General features: G+C 32.8%; 1 protein-coding gene and 1 long non-coding RNA gene across 2 annotated transcripts; one reads left to right on the forward strand and one right to left on the reverse strand.

Moving 5' to 3' along the window:
* Positions 1-2725: 2725 nt before the first annotated feature.
* On the forward strand, positions 2726-5418 carry LOC111627097. The gene is made up of 2 exons (XR_002756976.1): positions 2726-2824; positions 4858-5418. It is a non-coding gene; the product is annotated as an uncharacterized LOC111627097 (long non-coding RNA).
* Positions 5419-9794: 4376 nt separating this feature from the next.
* On the reverse strand, positions 9795-26478 carry LOC111627098 (prestin-like). Its single transcript, XM_023370653.1, has 20 exons — positions 26128-26478; positions 23751-23861; positions 23514-23683; positions 23272-23436; positions 23041-23196; positions 19470-19552; positions 19233-19380; positions 19032-19145; positions 18878-18955; positions 18718-18813; positions 12588-12694; positions 12444-12513; positions 12032-12279; positions 11239-11370; positions 11095-11164; positions 10815-10924; positions 10337-10412; positions 10169-10270; positions 10033-10087; positions 9795-9963 (listed from the first exon to the last, which is right to left on the reverse strand). Exons 1-20 carry the CDS (start codon positions 26420-26422, stop codon positions 9842-9844), a joined length of 2508 nt encoding a protein of 835 aa, XP_023226421.1. The 5' UTR covers positions 26423-26478; the 3' UTR covers positions 9795-9841.
* Between the last annotated feature and the right edge of the window lie 863 nt (positions 26479-27341).

A 27341-nucleotide genomic window follows, 5' to 3' on the forward strand; every position in this document is an offset into this window, starting at 1 on the left:
CCTCCTTACCCATTGGGCTAAATGGGCTATATCCCAAGGGTGCCATTGATCCAAGGACTCATAAGAACTGAGTATATTTAACTTAAATGTGTGTGTGTGTGTGTTTCAATTTTGGACACAAAAATCTCTATTTAATTTGAATTTGAATATTCAACTGATTTCGAAAAAGGATTATTGAAGAATGTTTGTGTTTTAAGCACAAATTTATTAACCGACGAGACACTATCAAAAGCTGAACATTATAAAAGCAATAACGGAGTCGCTAATCGAATGCACATTCCCCAATATAACAATTGTTGTACGATTATATATATATAAGTATTGATTATACCAATAGTAGTAGGAAAAGATCATTTTTTACTTTGAAACAAATTAAAATTATCTACGATCATGCGCCCTGTGGGCATTAAGAGGGCCTCTTTCAGCAAACCAATTATGAATTCGACCAGACCCACAATGGGATGGCCGAGTGGTGAGGGACTGGACCCGACATATTCGGACAAACCAACATCTGAAAAATACTTGGGGCTTTCCCGACCCGTCCGGATTCGATCTCGGGTCTTTTTTTTTTTAAACTCTTTCCGCCCTGTTGGCACTAAGAGGGCATCTTTTTGCAAGCCCATTATGGGTTCGGCCAGGCCCACAATGGGGCTGGATGAAGGACGGTGAAGGACGGGGCCCGACATCAATCAATCAATCAATCTTAATCTTTATTATGTACAAAAGATAGTACAAAGACCCGGCACCGCATAGGCACAACCGGGTGGGGTCAGAACACGTAGATTTAATAAATGGTACATGGTATGAATAAAGTAACAACAATTGAGTAGTGATAAGAGAAAATAATAAAATAAAGTTAAAATAAAATAAAATCAGAGTAGCATACGGTGCAATAAAGTAAAGTACAAAAACTAAGTAGTATGACATAAAATACAAAGTAAGATAGGATACAGTACATTACGAATAAAGTACAATAAAGGAGTACAAATTAAAAGAATACAATGAATGAGATATATATAGCTATAGAATCCACAAACAATTTACATTAACTACAATGAGGAAAAATACAATGAGTCAAATATATACAAGTAGAACATACACCAAATAGGGCCATTAATGCAGGAACTGCAGAAGTGGAAGTGGGAGGCACAGTGACAAAAACAAACAGTACAATAACGTGGATGCAGAGACGTCCTTAGAGCACTATTCACTTGATTGAGGTACGGCGAAAATAGTTCTTCACAAAGTTCTTGAAGGCTGAGAACAAATTACCATCCTGTAGGAGAAAGCTTTCATGGCAGGGCCAGGTGCTGCCTGTAGGAAGAAAAAGGCGAATTGTTTCCCTGGAGGGGCCCGACATATCCGAACGGACCACCTCCGAAAAATTCCTGGGGATTTTTCGACCCAGTTAGTATTCGAACCCGAGTCTCCCAGAGCGGTGGACTGCCACCTTAACCTTTCGACTATACAGCCGTCACATTTCTCAATTAAAAGAATAATAAATATTTTCCCACTATTATAAAGTCATCAATATATACGCTTTCAGATGATATACTCTATTTTTGAATTATGGCTCGATTCGATTTCAGTTAAAATGATTGAGAAATACTCTAATAATTCAAAAGAACTCTAATAATTCAAGTAGAGCACTTAAGAAAAGTGCTCTACTTGAATTATTAGAGTTATGGTGATGTATTAGTCAATTATAAAGCAAATATTAAAAAATAATTGAGAAAAGATGTTGTAAATTATTAATTTCTCATTTTCTGAAGTCTGCTTTTTACCACAATATAAAAATCAAAAGTATTATTATTTATGGCTGCACATCACTAACACCAATTGATGATATGTAATTATCAATTAATAATTGCATGCACATTGTAGCCCGACAAGAAAAGTGAAGCTGGTGAGGATGATGACGAGTGTATTTTCTACAAGAGTAAACAGTCCTCTTCTTAAACTTATATAAGATCTGTAAAATTGTTGCTTAAAAGCTGAATTTTCCAAAATTAGATAATTTAAACGCAACTGATTTTTCATTTATACTGGTATACTTTTTTTTTGTTTTGAATATTTTATTGATTAATGGTGACATTTGAGACAACCACATACAATCAATTTTCAAATTTGTTAAGTGTGTCCACCAGTGTGTCAAGCAGTCTTCGTATCCTGAACACTGGGAGTTCGGTTCGTGAGTTCGCGCCTCGCTCGGACGGGCTGGCCACGTGAAGTTTTCCGGGTTTTCTCCACGTCTGTAACGCCTAATTAGGGACCAGTTTCCCTTAAAAAGACCTCCCGGAAGGCATTCCCCCTAGACAGATCGCCCAAGTGTTGCGTTGCCATAACTAAACAAACAAACGAGTTTGTTAATTAACAAAAAAATGTTTTCACATTATATGTTGTTTTTTAAAATTATTTGCAGCCTGTGGACACTAAGAGGGCTTTTTTTTTTTTTTAGCAAGTCCATTGTGGATTCGGGTCGAAACATTCTTGGGATTTGTCAACCCAGTTTGGATTCGATTCAGGGTTCCCCGAAGCGGTAGACTGCTACTCTAACCGCTCGGACGTCTCTAAATGAAAACATTAATTTAAAAATATAATAAAACATGTATTAACATACCAAATAATTTAAGTAAAATTTTTCTTTTAAAATTTTTTATTTTCTTTTTTTCTGCTGATACGATAATTTTAAGACCGTAGTTCCATAATTTGTCACCAGGCGTCCGGTAACGTGTTCCTTGGCTGTGAAATGTGATTAGTCATTTGAAATGTAAAATGGTGAGGATGGAAGGTTGAACGTTTAACTTTTCATCCATTTTCATCGGTAAGTTATCTTGATTTTTATAAAAAGATATTAGGATATTTAAATGAGTAAATAATTAATTTAAAGGATCTAGGAATTAGGAAATTTAAATAATTCTGTTCTGTTCGAGTATTTTTCGTCAACGTGTTTGACAAATATTGTTAAGAAATTATAATTTACATTTTTATAAAATCGAGTCTTTGCTAGAGATAAATATTCGTTAGAAATTGTATGTAGTGTGGCATTAAATTTTAAATACAAATTAAAAGGGTGTAAGATTGATATTTTGAAATTGAGGGGACCTCCTAGGATTGTCGAACCAGAAAGAGGATCATGGTCTTAAGCGAATAACTTTTATATAACTGATTATATAACATGTCGTAAGTGCCTTATATATATCATGTATAACTAGATATAGCATGTTTCTAGTACATTCTACCATCATTTCGACGCCATGTTTGAGGAATAAGCTCTATTCGCATTTTCACCGGATTCTCGCCCTCTAGTGTTTAAAAACAAAAATATTATATTTGGGTCGTTTGAATCATTCTTGTGTATTATCAGCAGTAAAGATGAATAGCAATAGAAAAAGCAAAGCTGTCGCGTTCCAAATTACAATTTTAATTAAAGCCATACGGGAGCCCAATGCAAGTTTTCCCGCATGAAAAACACGATTATTCAGAAATCGGTCGGTTATATTTATGAACTTCCGAAAGAGTGGACTTAAAGTTTAAAATGCCAGTAATTTTGTGTGGGTCACAGGGACGGATTTAAGCATTTCCAGGCTCTAAGCTGGAAATGCTTAAAACTGTAAGGTTCCTACTAATTCTTGACAATTTTAGAAGTCAATCATAAAAATATTGGTTAAAGTCTAGATACGTATAGCGTCATAGCGGCTCATCTCTGATTCCAGCAAACAAAAGGAAACAGTGGGGACGCACGTTCTAACCTAACCTATTCTAATAATTTGGTTGGTAATAATTATGGTAATTTATTAGAATAGATTAGGTTAGAACATGCGTCCCCACTGTTTCCTTTCTTTTGTTTGCTGGAATCAGAGATGAGCCGCCATGACGGTATACGTATCTGGACTTTAACCGTAAAGTATATTTTGTTGGTTTGTAAAAAAAATTTTATTACAAAATTTGACTTCAATTTTCTTTTTTGTAGAAGTGTTTGAGGCCCCTTGAAAGTCGAGGCCCTAAGCAACAGCTTACATACTTGTAAATCCGGCCCTAATGGGACAGATGTTAAAGCTGATGTTTTTTAACACAAAGGGCACAAATATGTATAGAACAATCTCGCTCATTTGTTTCATTACCACATAATGACGTGTCCTGCTAGCAATAATTGTTCTTTCTATAAACTTTCTCGATAAACAGCTACAAGCAGCATATATTATAACGGACAGTAATGTGTGATTAATTTTACATTAGTAGTTATAAGTGACCCAGATAAAGTAGCCATTTTGTAAAAATGCAGTGCCCTCTATAGTTCATGAAAAACGCGAATTGCCAGATGCAATTAAGCAACCAAATACGCTAAGATATTGGCTTTTCATATCGCGTTTTCATTTTTATTGCGATCATAATATACTGTTTTAATTGTACAGTACTGTACATTCTCTTAATGCAAGCAGAATTATTGGATTTGGTGCTCCTTGTAAAGTTTCTCCTTCAAACATAGCGTCGAAATGATTAATATGTTTAAGTGCGCCATTACTTATTTTTGTATCAATTATTTTTTAACCTGTTCGTCAATCCTTATAAGACTAGTTTAATATAGTGCGCGCGCACATAATTCGAAAATATGACTGATTCTAAATAAAATGTCGAAATATTTCAGAAAATTTATTCAAAATATGCCTTAAATATTAATTATATTTATTGTATGAACTTATAAGCTCATGATGATTAAAATTAAATGAATTTTATATGATATATAAAATTTTGCACTCTAATTTTTTTCTGATAATTATAGTTAAATTGTATTTCAAAGAAAATATTTTTTCAGAAAATTAAATATGTATATATATTTTTTTTTTTTTAATTTAGACAATTTTGAATGAAGCCAACTAGAAGTCGTGTATGTTCAAGTCTAAAGACTTGAATAAATGAAATAAAAGTTAAGCATATACTTCAAAATCTTTTTTTATCATTTTCTGGTGCATATTCCAGAGCTCATATCATCGTCGGTTTCCTGTTTAGAATCTGACATGTCCACAACGAATTTTGTCAGGTAATTCATTCATTGGGAATATCTAACTGTATGAGCACGGTCTCCACCCTGATTGTTGCATATAGGACATCTATCTGCTCTTAATATTCGACGGAGTATTTTACCTCTTTCATCAATTATAGTACGACTTTTATCCTTCTCCTGAGACTCGGCCCCTCGATAAGTGAAAAATCCCAGGCAGTAGTGCGAGATGGAGTCTCAGCATCTAAAAACTTGTTTGATTCCCCAGCGATTATGTTTTTTATTGTACATATACTGAAACAGGTGGGTTCGGTTCTTCGTACTGTACATATTAATGTTTCGTTGACGTGTATTTCTTGGTGGGGAGTAGTGATGTCGGAACCTATTTGCATGATCCACCAAAGGTTGATAAGGTTGAACACGGATCATAACCTAATTCCTCAGGACCATGCAACTTACTATTATTTACGAGATCGAAGCAAGTAACAAAAGCAGTGCCTACTGAACGTTCTTCCAAACCTACCATAAGACAGTAGTATAGAGGTTGCAGCCGATGTTTTCATCGCGAAAACGTGTACGTCGGCCGCAATACCTAGTGCCGGGTGGATGATAGTAGTTTAATAGTAAATCCTGAGAAAACATGTATTTTATTATTATATGTATTTTTAATAAATAATTTTTTCGTGTATATTGTTTTTTTGGTACAAATTAAAGTTAATATAGTTGCTGTTCATCGCTGTCTGTAATGTTTCCAAATTTTTATTCAATTTTGTTGATTTATCTACAAAGTATGAAAGAAAACATAATGAAGAAAATGTTAACAAATCTCTGTAAAAGCACGTATTTCTGTTTAAAAACAACATAATTATTGTTTTAAAATACTATGTAACAGTAAAATGAGTTACAAGTCAGTATTTCATAAGTTAAACATATGTCAAATGTTAAATTGAAATGAAATTTGCTGTAATAATAATAAAAACTTCAATGCTCAGACGTTGAAAAAGTAAAAGAAATTAAGCATCACGTATATAAATTATTAATATTAGTCGGAATTGTTTTATTTACAGTAAAAATTAAAGTACTGATGCGATTTCCAATTGCAATAATTTTATTTTAGACTTACATTAAATTACATCCGAATAAACGGAGTATCCAATGGAAATTTTTAAATGTGAATCGCGCTTAATTTATCTCGAAATTTGATTCTTTTGTTGAAATTACATCTGAATGTTTCTTATGAGAATTGTTGAAAGCAATATCATTTCAATTTAAATAATTAATCAAAAAAATAAAACTTGGACTAGCAATGAGTTTGTAAAAAATTTTACTTATTTTTTACCAACTACCATATATAACAATATTTTGGCAGATATACAGCTCTTAATTTGGTAGGCTAAAAGGGACACCATTTACAGCTTCTATTTTTCTTGATGACAAGAAATTCGTTTAATTTCGAGTAAGCTTATCTCTTTTTTTTTCATATACCATCAGGGCTTGCACAAATCTAGAGAGCTTCATTACAAATAACTCCTGCATCAATTATTCTAATATATTTTTAAGCGAAAATGAAATTTTTGCAATTTTCTCCAATTTAATTCCATAATCAGTTGCAATTATTCATTTGAATTTATTTAAAAATCTAAGGCAATTTTTCAAAATTGCTTTTTCTTTTTATAGAATGAGCTATAGAGCTGCTTAATCTGTATCGTTTGTAAATGAACCAGTCTGGACATGTGCTTTATTTTATTGTGATATATGCTATTTGAGTAATTTTTGGAAGTTGATAATCACATTATCATTATAAAATTTTAACATTTTTGCTGAAATAACATTTTTTAATGGATTTTTATATTTATAATGGATAATATTTTTAGTTTTATCTTTGTAGGTAGTTTTTCAACAATTTTATAACAATTATTCATACGTTCACTTTCAAATAGTGGAGTAATTAAAGATTTTAAATATACTTGTAATTCCTCATATTGTTCGTGAACTGTGTTGATTAAATCAGCAGCACTTGACATTGTGCATCTTCATTGAATTCAGCTCTCAACATTGAAGAAAGAGCACAATTAATGTAACTTGCCCGAGATATCTCGGGCTTGAGGCTTAAGGGGATTTATATAATTATAATTATTAAATTAATATATTAATGTGTTTTACTCTTTGATATAATAAAAATGTTGGTGCATTTGATGATAATGCTGGTATTTTTATCCTTTTTGGAATTACACAATTACTAAGGCGACATCCACCTGATGTGTATATCTTCCTATGTAGAATTCCCCATTGTTGTTTTCCACTGGTAACACTTTAGTCTTTATAATTATTTAATGCAAAAATCGTTGCTGCTACATGTTTGTGCTGACCATGGATACCCTTGATGACCCTTGCACTTACACGTTGCTGTAACTATTTTTCTATCTGCTGATAACTGAAAATTAATTTGTATTAAAAATAAATCGCAAATACAGTAGAGCGTCGTTTATCCGAAAGCATTCCAGTCGGCAAATTTAAATGTTTGCTAGTGCTGTGGCGCTGCAATCTTCGGCTATTTCTCGGGCTATTCAAATACAGTATTACGTTTTCGATACTAAATTAACATCTGAAGTATAATTTTTATTGTTTTTATATTTTTCAATAAATTTATTTTGTTTATACAAAATAAAGAAATAATTTTTAACAATACAATAGTCTTTGTTAGGCTTAACATCGACGAAAATTCAACGCGAAGCGACACGCAACGGAGAGAAATTTCAACATGGGATAAATTAATATATTTTTTCGTACATGATTCGTTATCCGAACCACCCCAGTCCCCAATTGATTCGGATAAACGACGCTCTACTGTATGTACGAAATATTTTTATTAGAGAAAAATTCAACAGTATATAGCTTAATAAATAATAAAAGCAGCGATATACAACGTTGTTTTGTTGTCATGCAAATCATTGTTTGTTTATTGCAGAAAGGTTATGCTGACATCTAAAATTATTTAAAAGTGCAAATTTGGCAATTTAAATGTAAAAAAATGCCTTAGTACAAATATAATATGATTTCTCATTCATTTTCATTTCGGGTAGGCAAGTAGCTGTAACTACTTCCTCCATCGTTTTTAATTTCTTTAATTGCAGCTAAATGCTTAGCCTTTTCAAGTAAAATTCCTTTCTTCCGTCTCGAAAGTGTAAAAATTTTGTCAGTATGGACTGGTTGAAAACCGCATGTTAAAATTATATCAGGCATTATTGACTAAAAGAGAAAAATTGCACTCCAGTTAATGAGAGTTCTATTTTTAATTGTATATTTTATTAGAACATTTAAAATTTGGTAACTTGAAATTGAAAATTTTTACTTGATTTTCTGTACCAAGAAACCCTTTTTTCTTTCTTTGGTAAGGGTTCATATGGAGAAGAAACCCTTTGGATTTTTCTACGTGTTATATAAATATTTGCCGCCAGAGCGGCGTGCGAATAATTTGCACTCGGGGTCTATAGAGGCTTTGCTATGGGTCCTCTATTTTAACTCTTCGCCATGTGGGTGCTAAAAGGGTTTTTTTTTAATCAAGCCCATTATGGGTTTGGCCAGGCCCACAATGGGGTGGAAGGTTGAGCTAACGTTCTGAAATTAATAACTGCTTCGTAAACTAGATTATTTTAATTTTTAATACAGTGGGTGATCGCATAACAAACACTTTCGCGAAAGATTTTTATGTTCGGACAACGAACACCCCATAGAACAAACACAAGAAGAAGCGACGTAAAATAATGAATACCGATTGGTCTTCCCTTGTCTTCGAACAACAATTCGAAACCTTTCGGAGTGTCTTCGAACAACAATTCGAAACTTTTCGGAAACTTTTGGGAGACGTCGACATCGACGCTCAAGCCGGTATATACCGATCGGATAGTATTCCTCTGAACTTTGAAACTCTTCCTTGTAATTCCAGTCTTTTATTTTTCTGACAAAACAATTCTTTTATGTACTGTATTCGCGAGACTGTCGGGTAGGCACTCGTTAAGTTTTGTCTGTTTTTCTTTTCGAAAGGTGAGAGTATAATAGCAAAGGTAGAGAATGGGCAGAAGATGTCTGATTTTGCTGTGCAGTAAGGCTTAACAGGTCTACAGTAGGCTGCAGTTCAATCTTATCGAAGAAAGATACAGTATAATCAAGAAGACTCAAGCAGCTAAAGGAGTAACAAAAATCACATCTGAGAAATAAAGAACATTGAAGAGCTCATAATGGAACCTGAAATGGATTTGACGACAGAAGAACGCCAAGATCTCTTGAATGAAGAACACTAAGAAACTCAGCAAGATGTTTTCTTCTGAAAAAGAGGATTAATGCCGATATCTGCTATTAAACATCTTTTTAAGAAGTGGGAGGATGTCAGAACAACGGTTTTAGAATGGCATCCAAACCAGGTTGAGGTTAATAGGCTTGATGATCTCTACAATTACAATGCTATTAATTACTTCTGAAAAATCCTGAAGAAGAGAGAAAAGCAATTGACATTAGACAGATTCTTTAACCCCTACAAACGGAAAAAAACATGACTAATAAAAACGCGAGACTGTGTATGTTTTTATTATTACATATAAATAAACGTAATAAGAAAGTATATATTTTTTTATGTTTGGGGGTCTCCAGAACGAATTAATTAAATTCCCATTAAAACCTATGGTAAATCGATAATCGGTTAACGAACAATTCAGATAGCGAACAAAGTCTTGGAATGGATTATGTTCGTTAACCGATCACCCACTGTATGTATGTAAAATGAAAAACTACAAAACAGTAGCAAATGAAATTTTATTTTATATTAAAAAAGTAAGTTATATGTTATACAGATACATGAATTTCGTGATTACAATGAAGAACAGCATCGTGAACAGTTGGATACACTGAATTATGTGATACATCGGTAAAGAAGTCCATTTTCTTAAGCATTGCGTTGACATTTGCTATTTAATAATTTTTAAGTTAAAAATAAACGAAATTTTTCTAACTTCATCCGATTAACTGGTACTTACCCGGACAAGCTGCAATGTAAACTGTAATACCGACTTCACGAAATTCTTCAATTACCTGAGATGATATAAGTGATTTAATGTTATAGAATATTCAAAATAAAAAAAAAGTAAATTCTTCATAATCTAAATTTTGTACTTTTTTCAATGCAATGACTCCAGGTGTATCTATATAATTAAATCCTGAACAATCTATAATAATATACGATGGTATTTCTGACGTTTCGTCCATTTCGATACTCTAATTTAATAATTTCATATAAGAAAAATATTTAGATATAAAAATAAATGATATTTAATTATTTACCGAACTAATGATGGAAGCAATTGATATATTCCGTTGAATTTTACATTCGGATTTTTCTTTTTCAGCTCTCAGCTTTCTATAAATTTAGACAATTATATTTACTGAATATAAATTGAATTTTTTAAAAGAAAAATATTCAATTTTCAAGTTATTTTTTAACTTTTCAAATTAGAATAGTTGAATAATAATGGATAAATATATTTAAATGATTAAATATAATGTAAAAATAGTGAAGGGATTATTTATTCCTAAGTTCATCATACAATTATAAGTTAATTATAAGATGAAAGTAAGAATGAAATAATCCTTGTTATAAGTGTAGTTTGAATGTGTGAATCACCTATGTTCATAATGCATTTCAACACTATGAAATAATTTTCGATGCAAAAGAGCGATGAAATGTGTAATTTTCCTCTGGTTATTATCGCGTTCACATAAGAATAAAATTATTACAGACATAAAGTACAATGAGACCGACCTGATATTTACAGAAACTCTATTTTCTATCATATTCATAAAATATTCGGCATTTGCAAAATGTAACGGACCACCAAAATAAAATATTTTCACTGAAGGAATTTCTTTTGCCTAAAAAAAATTTGAATTATTTCAAATAATTACCAATTCCATAAGAATTATTGACAATAATAAACACCGCATTTATTTACATTAATTAATACTAATAAAAATAATAAAAGTGTTCTCTATATTAATTAGTAAAATAAATACTGAATGCATAGTGTAATATAAATATTTACCACTAAATATTTTTTAACTGGAACGTAAACATTAGTATTTCCTACTTCACCCAGTAAATAAGATCTTGGCCTAAAATAAATCGAATGATTATTAACGGTAAACAGTTGGGGACAAATTTAATACAGTGTGTTGTATCTACATACCTCTGAGTTCTCAATATTAACGTTGAAAGCGAAAATCCAACACCTACGCCTAAGCCAATATCTATACCTAAAATGATGACTGCAAGAAATGTTACCAGCCATATCATCTGCAAAAAATGGTAGCGATTACATTAATTTATTCTGATTCCAATTATATGAAAGATATTCATCAAATATATATTTATATTAGCTCAGTGGCGTGCCGTCATTGTATTTTCTAAAAAATTTCAGTGGCGTGCTGTATTTTCTAAAAAATAAATACATATTAATTTTTATTATATGAAAATAATCGCTCAATATTTTATTATAACCGCATTATGTATCTTATTACAAATTNCATTGTATTTTCTAAAAAATTTCAGTGGCGTGCTGTATTTTCTAAAAAATAAATACATATTAATTTTTATTATATGAAAATAATCGCTCAATATTTTATTATAACCGCATTATGTATCTTATTACAAATTGCTATATTACACGTGAAAAAAAAGATAAGATCGCTATTGTATATCCGAATATTAGTGGCGGAGTGGAAGCTCTGTATTGTCAGCATCCAAAAAGCCAGATTCGCGCACGCGCTTTACAGAGCACCAACCTCACCCCAAGGACTATATACTACAAGGATAGCCAGATCCCTATTCTACAATGTTAGCCAGGAATGCCAAGTTAGTGACGTCAGCACGAGACCTGACTTCTCTGTTTACATAGAGCAGGGTGTGCACGTGTTTAGTTTTCGCTTTTAATATTCNTGAAATAATCCTTGTTATAAGTGTAGTTTGAATGTGTGAATCACCTATGTTCATAATGCATTTCAACACTATGAAATAATTTTCGATGCAAAAGAGCGATGAAATGTGTAATTTTCCTCTGGTTATTATCGCGTTCACATAAGAATAAAATTATTACAGACATAAAGTACAATGAGACCGACCTGATATTTACAGAAACTCTATTTTCTATCATATTCATAAAATATTCGGCATTTGCAAAATGTAACGGACCACCAAAATAAAATATTTTCACTGAAGGAATTTCTTTTGCCTAAAAAAAATTTGAATTATTTCAAATAATTACCAATTCCATAAGAATTATTGACAATAATAAACACCGCATTTATTTACATTAATTAATACTAATAAAAATAATAAAAGTGTTCTCTATATTAATTAGTAAAATAAATACTGAATGCATAGTGTAATATTTACCACTAAATATTTTTTAACTGGAACGTAAACATTAGTATTTCCTACTTCACCCAGTAAATAAGATCTTGGCCTAAAATAAATCGAATGATTATTAACGGTAAACAGTTGGGGACAAATTTAATACAGTGTGTTATATCTACATACCTCTGAGTTCTCAATATTAACGTTGAAAGCGAAAATCCAACACCTACGCCTAAGCCAATATCTATACCTAAAATGATGACTGCAAGAAATGTTACCAGCCATATCATCTGCAAAAAATGGTAGCGATTACATTAATTTTATTCTGATTCCAATTATATGAAAGATATTCATCAAATATATATTTATATTAGCTCAGTGGCGTGCCGTCATTGTATTTTCTAAAAAATTTCAGTGGCGTGCTGTATTTTCTAAAAAATAAATACATATTAATTTTTATTATATGAAAATAATCGCTCAATATTTTATTATAACCGCATTATGTATCTTATTACAAATTGCTATATTACACGTGAAAAAAAAGATAAGATCGCTATTGTATATCCGAATATTAGTGGCGGAGTGGAAGCTCTGTATTGTCAGCATCCAAAAAGCCAGATTCGCGCACGCGCTTTACAGAGCACCAACCTCACCCCAAGGACTATATACTACAAGGATAGCCAGATCCCTATTCTACAATGTTAGCCAGGAATGCCAAGTTAGTGACGTCAGCACGAGACCTGACTTCTCTGTTTACATAGAGCAGGGTGTGCACGTGTTTAGTTTTCGCTTTTAATATTCGTCCAATTTTGTGATTAACGAAGTGATTTATATTTAAATCATCTTACCTTATAAAAAAAAACTTAGTCAAATAAAACAATTACAGAAATATTAAATTAAGTCATTAAATATTTAAAGCTATATTTTTATATTAGGTGAAGAACAAAATGCTGAGTACTAGGTGTGTTGTGTATGGTTGCAATAATAACCTTCTTTTTTCAAATTGGAAGCAACCTGTTTACATCGGGTTTGATCAAAAAATGATGAAGAGAAATACTTTTAAAATTAATAGCAGAACTTTATTTACTATCGTATAATGTAGTAGCTTGCGTCAGTGACTGTAGTTGCAGTAACATAAGTTTATGGAAAGAATTGAATGTGAATATCAATGAAACGTTTATTATAAATCAATTATTATTATCAATGAAACGTACATTAGAAATATAAATATGTGGTTCGACATTTTTAATAGCTATGCACCAAAAGGTTCTGTTCCAAGCAAAAATGGATATGGTGTAGACTTGGAATTACAAGAAGAACATTTAAATAAAATGATAAAAATAATCTCAACAATGAGAGCAAGTGGGAAAAAATGCCCTCCAAATTTTCCAGAAAGGAATGATAATCTCAATGAAATCACTAATTGGTCTTTTTCAAGATATGAAATCGACTTTTGATATAAAATACATCTGCACTCACAATTTAAATCAAGAATGTCTGGAAAACTTTTTTTTTTTCAAATTAGAAGACGAGGTCCTAATGAACATCCAAGCCCATTAAATGCTATATATAGGATTAGATTGATTATTTTAGGTAAGAATCCTGGTATTTTAGAGTCAAAAGTAAATACTACAGATCGAAGACAAGAGGAATATATTATACCCAAAGTTTTAGAGAAAGCATGTGTAGAAGTATCAAATGAAAATACAGACCAATATACTGAATGTAAAACTACTTTTTCTTCAAATAAATCTTCAGGAAACTCTTATCTAGACTTTAAAACAATCTCTGAAGAAACTACCTACGATGCTCTCGAGTATATAGCAGGATATTTTGCCTATAAATATAAAGAAAAATACCCAAACTTAATTAATTCCACTAACAAAATTACAAATCATTACAACTATAGCATTCCGTCATGGGTGCAACATTTATCTTATGGAGGGCTTATTAAACCTACTTATGAATGGCTAGCAAAAATTATAGAATGGAATAAATATTTCGAAATATATCACGATGAATCGTATAAAAAAGGCCCCGGAGTTGTACAGAATTAGTCAGTGGAAACAGTTTTACCTTTTACTTTAATAAAAGATTTTTGTAAATTAAGAACTATAATAAGAATTAATTATAGAAATCTTAAACAAGAAAACTATAAAATATTGAAAAGAATGCCTTCTGAAAATGGTGATTGTCGAAAAAAAATTAAAAAGTTAAGTAAGATAATCACATAATAAAAAATATAGCTCATTAATTTGTTAAATAAATATTAGACAAAAGACTTGTAAATTTATTGACGTACAGTACACTTATTAAATCCGAAAATTCTACAGTAGTTTACATTTAGTAGTAATTTAATAATTAATTAAAAAGTGATTTAATATTTTATCGTATTTTGTTATTTGAAAGATCTGTCATGTTGAAGTAGAGGGCTTGCTGTGACGTCACATAGATCCACGGTCACGCTAACAAATATACGGGATCTGGCTATCCTTGTACTTTAAAGTCGTTGACCTCACTCGGTTTAGGTAGTGGAGGCCTAGGGACCTTGGGTGGATGCTACACGTATACCGTATCCAATTCTATCCAGGATCGGTTCTGGGTTGTTAGCCGCCTGCCCGCTAGATATTTGGCCGCCTTCTCCCGATTACGTGAATCACGAGTAGATTTATAACTTAATCCAACTGATTAGAATTTACTGGTACGTTTTTATGATAGTTGTATATAGTTGACAGGAGTTTTAAAAAATCCATTAAAATATTCGATATTTCTATTTCGTTCTCCGATTTTATATTACTCACGGATTTCAATGTTAAACAATGATATTACAATTTCGTATATCCCATCTTTAAGGGGATGCAGGAAAAAACATGTAGAATTCTTGTACAATGTTAAAAAATTAACTGTTACTTTGGTAGCATCGTTTACAACTAAATTTAATGAATGAGAGAGATGCACGAGGTACAGAAAAAGCTCTAGAATTTATTTTCCTTAAATTTACGATTTATGTATCCGTTGTCATAAAAATTTGTCTTTCCACTTTTTCCCGAGATTTTACAAATATTCGAGTACAAAGTAACCGGTTTCGACTTATTTCTACTTAAGAAGTAGTGAAATAATTAAGAGATTAGGGAATTGGGAACATAAATAAAACCCTGCTGAAAGAGCCGGAATATTTAAACAAAAGCTTAACCGTACCAATCTTTAGCCGAGTACAGTGGGGACTGATTTCTTGGTAATGTTAGATGTAATAAAGAAAGAAATTTTTCCACTTTAATGAGAGTGACTGAAAAGTAAATTTTGGAAATTTCCGTGGACACCACCTGGTCCTAAAACGAACTAGTTAGAAAACAAACGACGGACAATTTATTAAGTTTAACATATTTAGATTTTTACAGCTATGGCGAGAAACGTTTAAAATTTACAACCTGTCGCGTTCTTTGAGGTATACTAGTAATGCGACTAAACAGGCATTTGAACATTGACCGGTATCGGCACCCTGGGAATTTGGCAGCCCGCGTGCATGCATACACTGCAGGACCGTCTCTGATCCCAATCATTAGCCACTGGTAGGGCGCTCTTTGACTAAGTGCATTGTTTTAAGATTTAAAAAGTAAAGAATATTTTATGTTATTTTTATGTACATTTCTTTATAAAGGTATATTTAATTATAATATTCTTTAAAAGTATATTCGTACAATTGAAGAATATTTTGTACCAGGTATGTACTGTACATCCACCACACATTTTATTTCATCAAGTAAGTTTATTTTATTTTATTTTTAATCTTAGCCCTTATGTCGTGGCTAGCGATTCAGAATGCAATTGTGATATTAAAAAATACATTTAAAGAAGTCTACGGTTTTTACTGGCTTATCGAACAAACGAATACGAAGGATCCTAGATCAGACATGGCCAATATACGGCCCGCCTAATAAATTTATGTGGCCCGCGATCAATGTTTCAATATTAGGTAATGAAGTCCGAATAGCTCAATGAAAGATTCTAACGCCAAAAAAAAGGTTGTCAACAACTCACTGTTCGTTTAGAGTTAACCCTCCATTGCAAATTTCCTAAGTACAGCGTAGAATGTTGATAAAGTATGATAATGTGAAAAATGTATCTGTAATCTCTATCTACAATTCAGTCTCAAAGGGGTGACACCATAATGAGATCTCGCACCACCTCAAAATCTTCCTAGGGCAGCCTCTGGTTCTCGGCCCGTAGAAAAAGTTTTCTTTCCAATTCGGCCCGGGGACAAAAACTGTTGGCCACCCTGCCCTAGACCATCACTGACGCGCAATTAACTGATGCCCCTGGAAGTCGGCTTCTAACAGAAACTAACTTCCGTGTCGTCAAATGTCACGGCATGCCACTGTACTAGCTATTACCCGCGACTTCGCCAGCGGTGGTTTTGCAAACAAACCCCATTTATATTCAGTATTTCAACAATCATAGTAATTGTTATATAACACCTACCGCTGAAAATAATGAGAATTGCCGAAAATCAAACTAACTATTTTCAGTTTGATCAATCGATCTATAATCGAACCAATATGCAATAACAAATTCGAATTTAAAACGGTTCGAACATTTTTAAAATCGAAATAGATAAAAATATTTATAACAATATCTAAAATGTTATCAATTTAATACACCTAAGTACTCAATGAAGACTAAATGTAGTTGAAAACAAAAAATCGCATCTAAAATGGTACAGTAGAAGCCGTTTTTCCGGTTAAGCATTAATCCTCTCCCTCGCCCCCCCCGCGGGAGAATTTCGAAAAATCCCTTCTTAGTGTGCGTTTTCATGACGTACCCTAACTGTGTAGACTGCATCTAAAATAGCACAGTAGAAGCCGTTTTTCCGGTTAAGCATTAATCCTCCCCTCTCCCCCCGCGGGGGAATTTCGAAAAATCCCTTCTTAGTGTGCATTCCCATGGTCTACCCTACTAAAACTCAGATAAAAACAAAAAATCGCATCTAAAATGGTACAGTAGAAGACGTTCTTCCGGTTAAGTCTTAATGCTCTCCCTCTCCACTAACGCACACTAAGAAGGGATTTTTCGAAATTCCCCCGCGGGGGGGAGAGAATTAAGGATTAACCGGAAGAACGGCTTTTACTGTACTAGTTTAGATGCGATTTTTTGTTTTCAACTACGTTTAAGCTTAGTTCACACTGAGCGCGATTCGCTGGCGAAAGCGAAAAACAGAGCGAATAACCGGTCAAACATGACTCGTTTGACGGGTTATTCGCTCTGTTTTTCGTTTTCGCCAGCGAATCGCGCTCAGTGTGAACTAAGCTTTAGTCTTCATTGAGTACTTAGGTGTATTAAATTAATAACATTTCAGACATTGTTATAAATATTTTTATCTACTTCGATTTTAAAAATGTTCGAACCGTTTTAAATTAGAATTTGTTATTGCATATTGGTTCGATTATAGAACGATTGTTAAGGTTCCAGAAAATTGATCAAATTGAAAATAGTTCGTTTGATTCTCGGCAATTCTTATCATTCTCAGCGGTAGGTGTTATATAATAATTACTATGGTTATTGAAACACGAATATAAATGGAATTTGCTTGCAAAACCCATCCGCGGGTGAAGTCGCGGGTAACAGCTAGTATATTATACAAACAAACATTCTCATATATATANCCTGTCGTCCTGGGGATCCGGGTTCGAGCACGAATACACTCAGAAATTAGCATGAGTGGTGGGTTGACACGCGGATATGTTGGGACACATCACTCTCCATTGTGGATTCTATCAAATCCATAATGGGCATAAAAATGGCTTTCTTAGGGCTCGCAGAACGGATTTTTCGAACGTCGTCCCTTACCACCGGCCGCTCCATTGTGGGCCGAAATCCCGAACTTGAGTGTCCACTGAGAGGAGAGGGAAAAAATGAGCTAGATGGCCTTACCTTGCGGATGTAGCGTTATCTATTGGTATAAAAATTAAAAAAAAAAATAATAAACTAAATATTATTCATGCAAAAAGGATTAATTTAAAAAATTATATTCACTTAATTACTGCGAAAATGATGTAGCAGGAAGTAAACGCAGTATATTATTACTGCCACAGGTTGCCCATAGCACTCGCGTGCGTTTAGTCGAAAGTGTTACACTGTAAAAACTATATAAGTATTTAATTTTCCACATCTAACAACTTAGTTTTTTCATTTCGGAATGGAACTTAATTCTAATAAAATTCTTTAAAACATTATTTATATTCTTCGGTGAACTTATATTCTAATTAATTATATGCTAAAGAACTATTAATTTTATAGCAAATTTTGACCCGCTTACCCCATCCAGAATAGATATTTTCCAGTATTTTTTTAAATCTGTAATTTGGATCAGCAAACCTTTCAGTGATACAATTGTGATAGCTGCCAAAATACACTGAAAAAAAAGGAAAGATTGATTGATAGAAATTTTTTGATGCCGTAATAACAATAAAACTTACACTGGGCAAACCTTGAAGAATAGGAGCTAAGAAAAGTAGAACAAACAGAAGTCCGATACAATTCACCAAGCTTACAAGCTAGAAAAAAGTTTTGTAAAATTAAGTAAAAGTCATAACATAATTTCTATTTTAATTAATTAAAAGTAACTTTTACTTGAGTTTTTCCTCCACTTTCACTCTGCACGTTACTTCTGGATAGAGATGCAGTTGCGGGGATGCAAGAGAAGAAAGTTCCAAAAATATTAGCTATTCCTAAAGCAATCAGTTCCTAAATTATGGTGGTTTTTTTCAAGAGATTATAATTACGACGCAATTTTAATAATAAAATTTTAATTAAATATGTAAAGAGACTGACCTGATTGCAGTTGATGACGTAGTTATGTTTATCGGCATAGATTTTAGCTATGGATATTGAAGATGCAAAACTGACAATTGCTAAAGGTAAAGCATCATAAGCCAATTTAGTAAAAATATGAAAATTTGGAGGTACCGGATTCGGCAATCTTAAAAAAATTATAAAAATTCCTTTAGTTACAAGTCAATTATTTCTTTAATTTTGAGAATTTTATAAACATTTATTTCATTTATTTACCCAACTGGAACGGAATCTACGACGGTCATATTATATTTTTGGTTTAAATGAAGGGTATTTGATGTTATGATTCCTATTGTAAGCTGTTAAAATTTAGATAAATTTTCAAAAGTAACTGATAACATTTAATCATATTAATCATAAAGAGTTGTCAACTAAATTAAGATACTTTGACCACTAAAATGTTATCTGCTATAGTATTTTTATACACATTTCATAATGAATTCTACTTAAAACTGAATATTTAATTATTGAAATATCACTGGAGCGTTTTTATATGGAAATATATTAAGATATCGCTTTAGATAATAAGATTAAAGGGCAAATATTTTCACCTTTAACAGCATTATCTAAAGAGCGAAGAACTTTATACATGCATGTAAAAAGTGTTATGAAAATGAAAATCAAAACATTAGATTAGAAAAGTGAAAGTAGTAATGTTAACAGCAATATGATTAAATTCCTATTATTGTTTCATATTTAGCATAAATTTAAATGGATAATATAAAATATGTTAATAATAACGAGCAATTATTTATTGTGGCATCGTCACAATGCTTGGCTGCAATTCTTAATCATATTTTTAATTTATTTAACTTAATACATATGGTCTCCACCTCAAATTAGTAGTGACTTGCCCCTGTACATCATGCTTTTTCTTTAACAATAGAGTCATGCTGGTCATCTATGTAGCTCCTTTCAGGGAAAATTTTCGAATTGAAATAACGTGACTTCCGGTTTTACTCGGATATTCCTATATTGTTAATCGGGCCCTCCTGCTAGTAAGCTTTCCATATCTTCTCTTGAATTTCATTTATCTAACATTTTTCTCAAGATTAAGGAAAGACAGACGGACGAACGACAATGGGAATTTATAGGTCTACAATTTTTTTCAATTGCAGTCCAATAATATTACGTAAACTGAAACATATTGTATTCCACTAAAAAGGAATCGTTCCTAAATTACGTAATGTTATTTTTATACTTTTCAACTATCTTCCTACCTCTGTAACGCTCTATAAAGTTTCGCACGTACCCGCCTCCAAAATTATGTAACGCTTACCCCCCTTAATTGTACTGAGGGCACCGGATGGAGTATCGAACGTTACATTATTTTATTAATTACAGTGTGTCTATGGAAAGAATCAACTTGGATATTAACCGATAAGCATCAGCAATTCAGTAATTGATCGCTTAGTTACTTCCGGTTTCTTCCTCATTTGTTATACATGTCACCGCCATTATAAACAGCGTTATGGAAGCTTCACGTTCTGGTATTGGAATACGAGGAAATTCGCTACAGTAGTTATTAAATTCATGATTCTTAACATACAAAATAGTGACGTAAAACACGCCACCCTTTTTTTTTACTTTCGTGTTTGTTTTGGCATTTGGCAACAAAAGTCCAACCAACCCGAAAATTTCATAGATAAAATATTCAAAAAGTAAAATCTGTCCGAAACGAAACCTGAAACGGAAAAAATTATTCGAAACAGAACAGATTTCCGTTTTGAACAGGTTTCTCTAACATAGAAATCTTATGTTAGAAACACCTGTGTCAAAACGGAAACTTGTCAAACCATAAAAAATATTCGATACCGTGCGATTCCGGTTTACACATGTTTTACTTATAAAATTTGTGCATAATAAACGATTAGCGTAAACTCGCCTAATTCGTGCCCCTTAAGGAAAAACCATCATATTATCGAAATTAATAAACACAAATTATTTTTTATTTTAAGTAACTTTTATTTGGGAAATATTTTATTACTACCATAATCAAATTTAGCATAAATCTTATAAACTTCTGAGAAATAAACAATTGAAAAAAACACTAAAAAAGTACGATTTAGGACCATTCGTCTTAAATCTACTTTGAGATCCTATCATTGGTTTGCAGTCTTAAGAATAAAAATCTTAATCAATAATGTATTAATACTTGTATATATTAACTCGTAACAAATTCGGCGGATGGTCTTCGCCAATTTTTGGCAGTCATCGCAGTTGTAATCCCTTATTTTTTGTTGGTTCTTGCGCAAAGTTCATGTACCCATATCTCACATTGTGTGCATTTGATTATACTTTCTTTTACGTCTTCTTGGCACAATTTACAGTACCAACTGTTATTTTCATCTTCTTGTTTCTTTTTTTTTTATTCTCCTTTTGTGATATTTTAGTAGTTTTACTTTTCTTTGCACCAAGATTCTTTGATAAGTTTTTCTTCTTGCATTTCCAAGAATACCACATATTGGAGATATTATTTCAAATGTCGCTCGAACTGTCTCTGTATTAGAAATGTTTACTTTCATACCTAAAGAACATTCCTTCGCTTTCTCTTCTAGACGCTGGTTTTCCGAAGGGTAAGTTGTTGGGACCTCAGGAAGTTGTGGGTACTCAACTTCTTCAGTCTGTTCTTGCTCAGTAGTCTGATTGAATTGTGCCACACACGTTAAAGTATCTGTTTGTTCTTGCTACCTTTCAGTTGCCAGATTCTCGGAGACTTCCGCCGATTCACTTAGATTAGCATCTTCGTCAAGAACAACATATTCCTCATCCCTGATCTTAAAGCGATTGCAAGGCCACAATCCACAAGATTCGAAGCCATGCATGCCTGTGTCCATACAAACGGCTCGAGGATATGCTTTATTAAGGAACCAGGATGGTTTCGCATCCACGATGCGCAAGCGGCACTAAAATTCAGTTTTAATGATTTGAAAAATGACCTATCTAGTGTATTATTTGATGTGTATTCAGTCCTTGTAACTGTCGTCTAAATGTCAATTTCGGTACATTATATACACTACAAACTTCGTTAAGTTATAAGGTCCCGTCATTATATTTTTTAATCGCTTCTTTCATATTTTCTTTACTCCAAGAATTATATTTTCTTTTTGACATGTTGTTCTAAAATTAAATTAAAGACAATTAAGTTATAATTTGTTTTGAACTTTTGCGGCTATTTTTCAAATCAGAAACTTAGTAAAAAATAAATAAATTTACGAATTGGTAATAGCTTATTGTGACATTCATCTAAAATGGTTTTCCTAAATCGTATCAGTACGTTTTAAGAACTTGCCTCGAGTACGAAATAGACGCAAGAGTCGAACAAACTGTACATTTGTCGCCAAAAAATTTGACAACAAATACGCATATATCATCACATCAGATGAAATCACAAAAATACGTATTAATACATCACAGATAGTTAAAAAACTTACACACGATCCAATTTAAAGAAAGTTTTTACGAAATGCGCAAAAATATTACAGAAAAAGTTGAAAAAACTTTCCTTTTCAATATTTTTGTCGGGAGCAGCGTAACAGCGTGTTGTCTGTCAGATGGTAATATGGCCGATTGTTATTTACTTTTTTTGCTACTAGAGATACTAATAGCTATTACCTGAGTCAAGATATAAGCGAAGTACGAATTAGGCAAGTTTACCCTAATGTTTTTACATGCGCCATTTTTGAATTCTTGATGATGTCTACACGAAGTATCAATAATTTTAGTTGACAATCGTTTACAAAATTAGAGAAATAATTTGGAAAATATGTAAATTAAGAATACAAACCACTACGATTTCGATTGGAAGTGGAATTTTGATCTTTTTCTTCACTCGAGGCTCGACCAACTCTTTGAAAAAGACCATAAAGCCAATAGTAGAAAGAGACATAGCCAAGGTCACTAAATTGGTGTGTGAAATATTTTTAAACAGCGCTATATAAGTCTAAAAAAATATTTAAAAATCATAAATTACTTCAGAAATAAGCTTATATAATGTATATAACATGATATAACTTACATAGATTAGATTGAAAGCCCCGTTATAACGAACAATTTCTAAATCTAGAACGTATCTGAACTGGCTAGTGAGGATATGTATAGCGGCTGCAGTAGTAAATCCACTGACTAGTTGAGGAGAAAGGAATACACTCAAAGATCCGAATCTTAGTAAACCAAAAATGAGCTAAAGTATGGATAAATATGAAGTTAAAAGATTTTTTCATTGTTAAATCAAAATAAATTGTTAGACTCAGCGTTTACTTGATATAAACCAGATATAAAGCAAAGCATGATAACTATATCCAAGGCTCTTATGGGGGTGTTGTTGATTGGATCTTTCCATGTCGTACAATTTTCCGAATGGCAAAAATCTTCAACTGGATACTTTGCAACGATTCCTCCTACCATCAGTGACATCACTGCATACGTTCCTGTAATTTTAACGTTGTTAAAAAGGTATTTTGACGTAATTTTGCTGTTTAATCCGAGACAACTTACCAACAGATAATTGTTTTGATGTACCCATTAATGCATAAATTAACACAGGGAAGAAAGATGTGTATAAACCGTTAATAGGTGAAACGTCTGCTAATTGTCCATATGCCATTCCTTAAACGTAAAACATGCAAATTAATTTCACAATCTTCATTTACAATCCTCTCTCCTCATTCAGTTTGAGGCGTATAAAATCGAACGATTTCAATTTTATTATTAAAACTTTATATTTACAGACTGTTTATCAATAAAAATATTTTTCTATATTTAAATTATTATAACATTTTTTATGATTATAAGTATCGAAGATGATTTTTATTTACTTTTTTATTATCTATCCATTTAACTAATACTAACAAAGTTTATCTGCAATGTAGTGAACCCTTCCTCATCTCAACAGGCCTATTGTACAGTACTATAGAATAGAATTCTACATTCTGAATTTTTTAACTATGAAAAAATTTGAATAATCATCTATTAACAGAAAACTTCATTAATTTAAACCTTAAACCTTCTATTTTATAATTCGGTACACAATTTAATATACTTACCTATCGGCCATTTGGCCGAGGCGATTGTAGACCTACCGTTCTGGGGGACCCAGGATCGAATCCGAGCGAGCATATTGGTCGGTCAGGTCTGGATATGTTGGGCCCCATTATTCACCAACCCGATATGTCAGCACCCCATCCCTTATGTTGAAGGGATGGCCTCTCTACTGTGGGTATGGCCAAACAATGGTGGTTTTGCCAGACCTACAATGATTTTTTTTAACTTTTTCTGCCCTGTGGACACTAAGAGGGCATTTTTTAGCAAGCCCACAGACCCACAATGGTGCAGCCGGGTGGTGAGGGATGAGGCTCAACATATCCGATGGACCACTCCACGAAAATTATCAGGAGGGAATAATGCCCATGATAAATGAGGATTTAAACCTATTCAAACTTACTATCTCACGATGACGGATAAACTTACCGCACATCACCTGAGTAATTATTTTATTAATAATTTCTCAAATTTTATGGAAAATCCACAAAATTTGAGAAATTCAAATATAACCGAAGAACAAATTTAATGAATGATATGTAGCCTAATCATTTATTTGATCAATAACAACTGATCGAATTTCTCGAACATTTGAAATTATTTGGATATTATCCAAACTTCAAAACAAATTGTTAATAACAACAGATTATCAATTCGTACCATTACGCTAAAAAAAAGTAAAAAATTCGATCTAGATAAAATTGAAGTGGTCCACCAGTGCCGAGGGATAAAATCATTGAACATTGCTAATTAGTCGTGGGTTCGCGCCTGACCAACGAGCTGGCCGCGTGGGGTTTCTCGGATTTTCTTCATGTATCTAACATTTAAACGGAGGGCCATTTTCCCATAACAGACCCGTGGAAGGCATTCCTTTCGGCTGATCGTCCACATTTTGCATTGTCTTCAACCATCAATCCAATCCAAAATTGAAGCGAATTTTTACGCCGTAGATCATTTTACAGCGGGTTATATGAGCTATTATTTTACAATATTATCCATTAAGATGGACTTATTTTCTAATAAAATTGGTTATTATGAAGGAGGAGAAAGATACCCAATTCGAATTACACATAACAAGATATGTTTGAATTCATATCCTTCAGCGGGATCTTTGAAAGACATAATTGATTGAATCCCCAGAAACGTTCATGAGGATACGTCAAATCTCAAGCTCACTATGGATTCGGTCAAGTCAATAATGAGGCAAACTGGCTGAAAATTTCCAGGGACGAAAAAATTAAATTAATTTCATAAGACCCATCCATTTTCTCCGATAAATAAATAAATATGAAACCTATAAAACGCACTGACATACATAAAAATTCTCCAATTGAGTCCACTAATTAAAAATATTATAACAGATAACCCCAATGATGTTTTTTCTTTTTAGATAAAACACTAAATAAGATAGTATAGAAAGAGAAAAAAAATCGCAGATTTCGAAATTTGTGATTATAATTGTTACGTCAAACTTTAGAAAATAATAGGAGAGTCGATTACGTTATATTCAAAAATATTGCACTCTCTTAAAAACCCATAGTCCTATAAGTTAGTAATGCCACCATCCCTGTCGTCCTGGGGATCCGGGTTCGAGCACGAATACACTCAGAAATTAGCATGAGTGGTGGGTTGACACGCGGATATGTTGGGACACATCACTCTCCATTGTGGATTCTATCAAATCCATAATGGGCATAAAAATGGCTTTCTTAGGGCTCGCAGAACGGATTTTTCGAACGTCGTCCCTTACCACCGGCCGCTCCATTGTGGGCCGAAATCCCGAACTTGAGTGTCCACTGAGAGGAGAGGGAAAAAATGAGCTAGATGGCCTTACCTTGCGGTACTTGAAAAACTATAACAGTTAATCCCACAATGATATCGGTAAATAAATACTTCCGAACGTCATACTTTCTGGTCCAATCTATAATCGGGAAGAGAGTTCGAATGATTTTGATGGCCGATTTGAAGGAGCATTTACACTTAAAAGCTCTCCTTATTTTCTCTTTGGCATGGGGTTCCTTGACGCTATATACTTGATAAGCTTCGTTAAATACTCCTTGATCGAAAGCCCTCCGATCAACTAAGAAACGACGAGAGGTATTCCCAGTTTGATTATCCTCCTCTTCCATATTATAGAAATATGATGCAGATATCAATGCATGAGTTGTTTTTGTTCAAAAGGAAATGCAATTATTTAACAAAAAGATCTATATTAACTAATCAGCTGTTTGATAATGAATAAACAATAACTTTATCTTAATACATCCGATAACAAATTTTCGAAAAACAAAATTACTTATATCGAGTCTCAATACGGGAAAAACATAAAAAAATTATTTATATTTTAATCTAAACTTGACCACTGATCCTGTTTCGATTTCACTTAACTTATTTAAAATATTTATTAGGCAGACATTTGAAGTATTTTCGAGGGTCGAAGATATGACCGTTTTATCTATCAATCGATGGAAAGTGCTTGACGATTGAGATAAGTAACATGTGCAAGGAAAAATGATTTTCAACCGTTCCTTAAATTCATTTCTGTAATTTTTCAAATAAATACGGTGTCCGAGTTGGATTGAGTGTTTAAAACAGAGGAGAAATCTCGAAATTATACTAGTCTTGAAAAAATTCAGCCAGATTAAGTAAGTAACCTACAAAATATATTCGTTTAATTTTTTTTCTCTTTCCGCACTGTGGGTACTAAGAAGGCTCTCTTATAGCAGGCCCATTGTGGGTTCTGCCAGGCCCACAATGGGGCGACCGGGTGGTGAAGGACGGGGCCCGACATATCCAAACGATCACCCCAGAAAAATTCCTGGGGATTTCTTGACCCGTCCGGATTCGATCCCGGGTCCCCACAGGGCGGTAGGCTGCCACATTGACCGCTCGGCCAACCGGCCATATATTCGTTGGATTTGAATGGATGGGATAAGACAACGCAACACGAGTTATGTGTCAAGTGGATGACTCCTGGAAAAACTTTTTATGAGAAACTGGTCCCTATTTAGGTGTTAGATGATATGCCAATCACTCGGCCAGTGATTA

This window comes from Centruroides sculpturatus, unplaced genomic scaffold, assembly GCF_000671375.1.
Source record: "Centruroides sculpturatus isolate CEXI.00-Female unplaced genomic scaffold, Cexi_2.0 scaffold334, whole genome shotgun sequence".
Taxonomy (NCBI): domain Eukaryota; kingdom Metazoa; phylum Arthropoda; class Arachnida; order Scorpiones; family Buthidae; genus Centruroides; species Centruroides sculpturatus.

Coding starts and splice junctions, on each gene's coding strand:
- LOC111627098 (XM_023370653.1), bottom strand. CDS start 26,422: ATGGAAGAGGAGGATAATCAAACTGGGAATACCTCTCGTCGTTTCTTA. Junction 23,862..26,127: donor AGTTTTTCAAGTACCGCAAG/GTAAGGCCATCT, acceptor TTTACGTTTAAG/GAATGGCATATGGACAATTA. Junction 18,814..18,877: donor TTCTTCAAGGTTTGCCCAGT/GTAAGTTTTATT, acceptor CTTTTTTTTCAG/TGTATTTTGGCAGCTATCAC.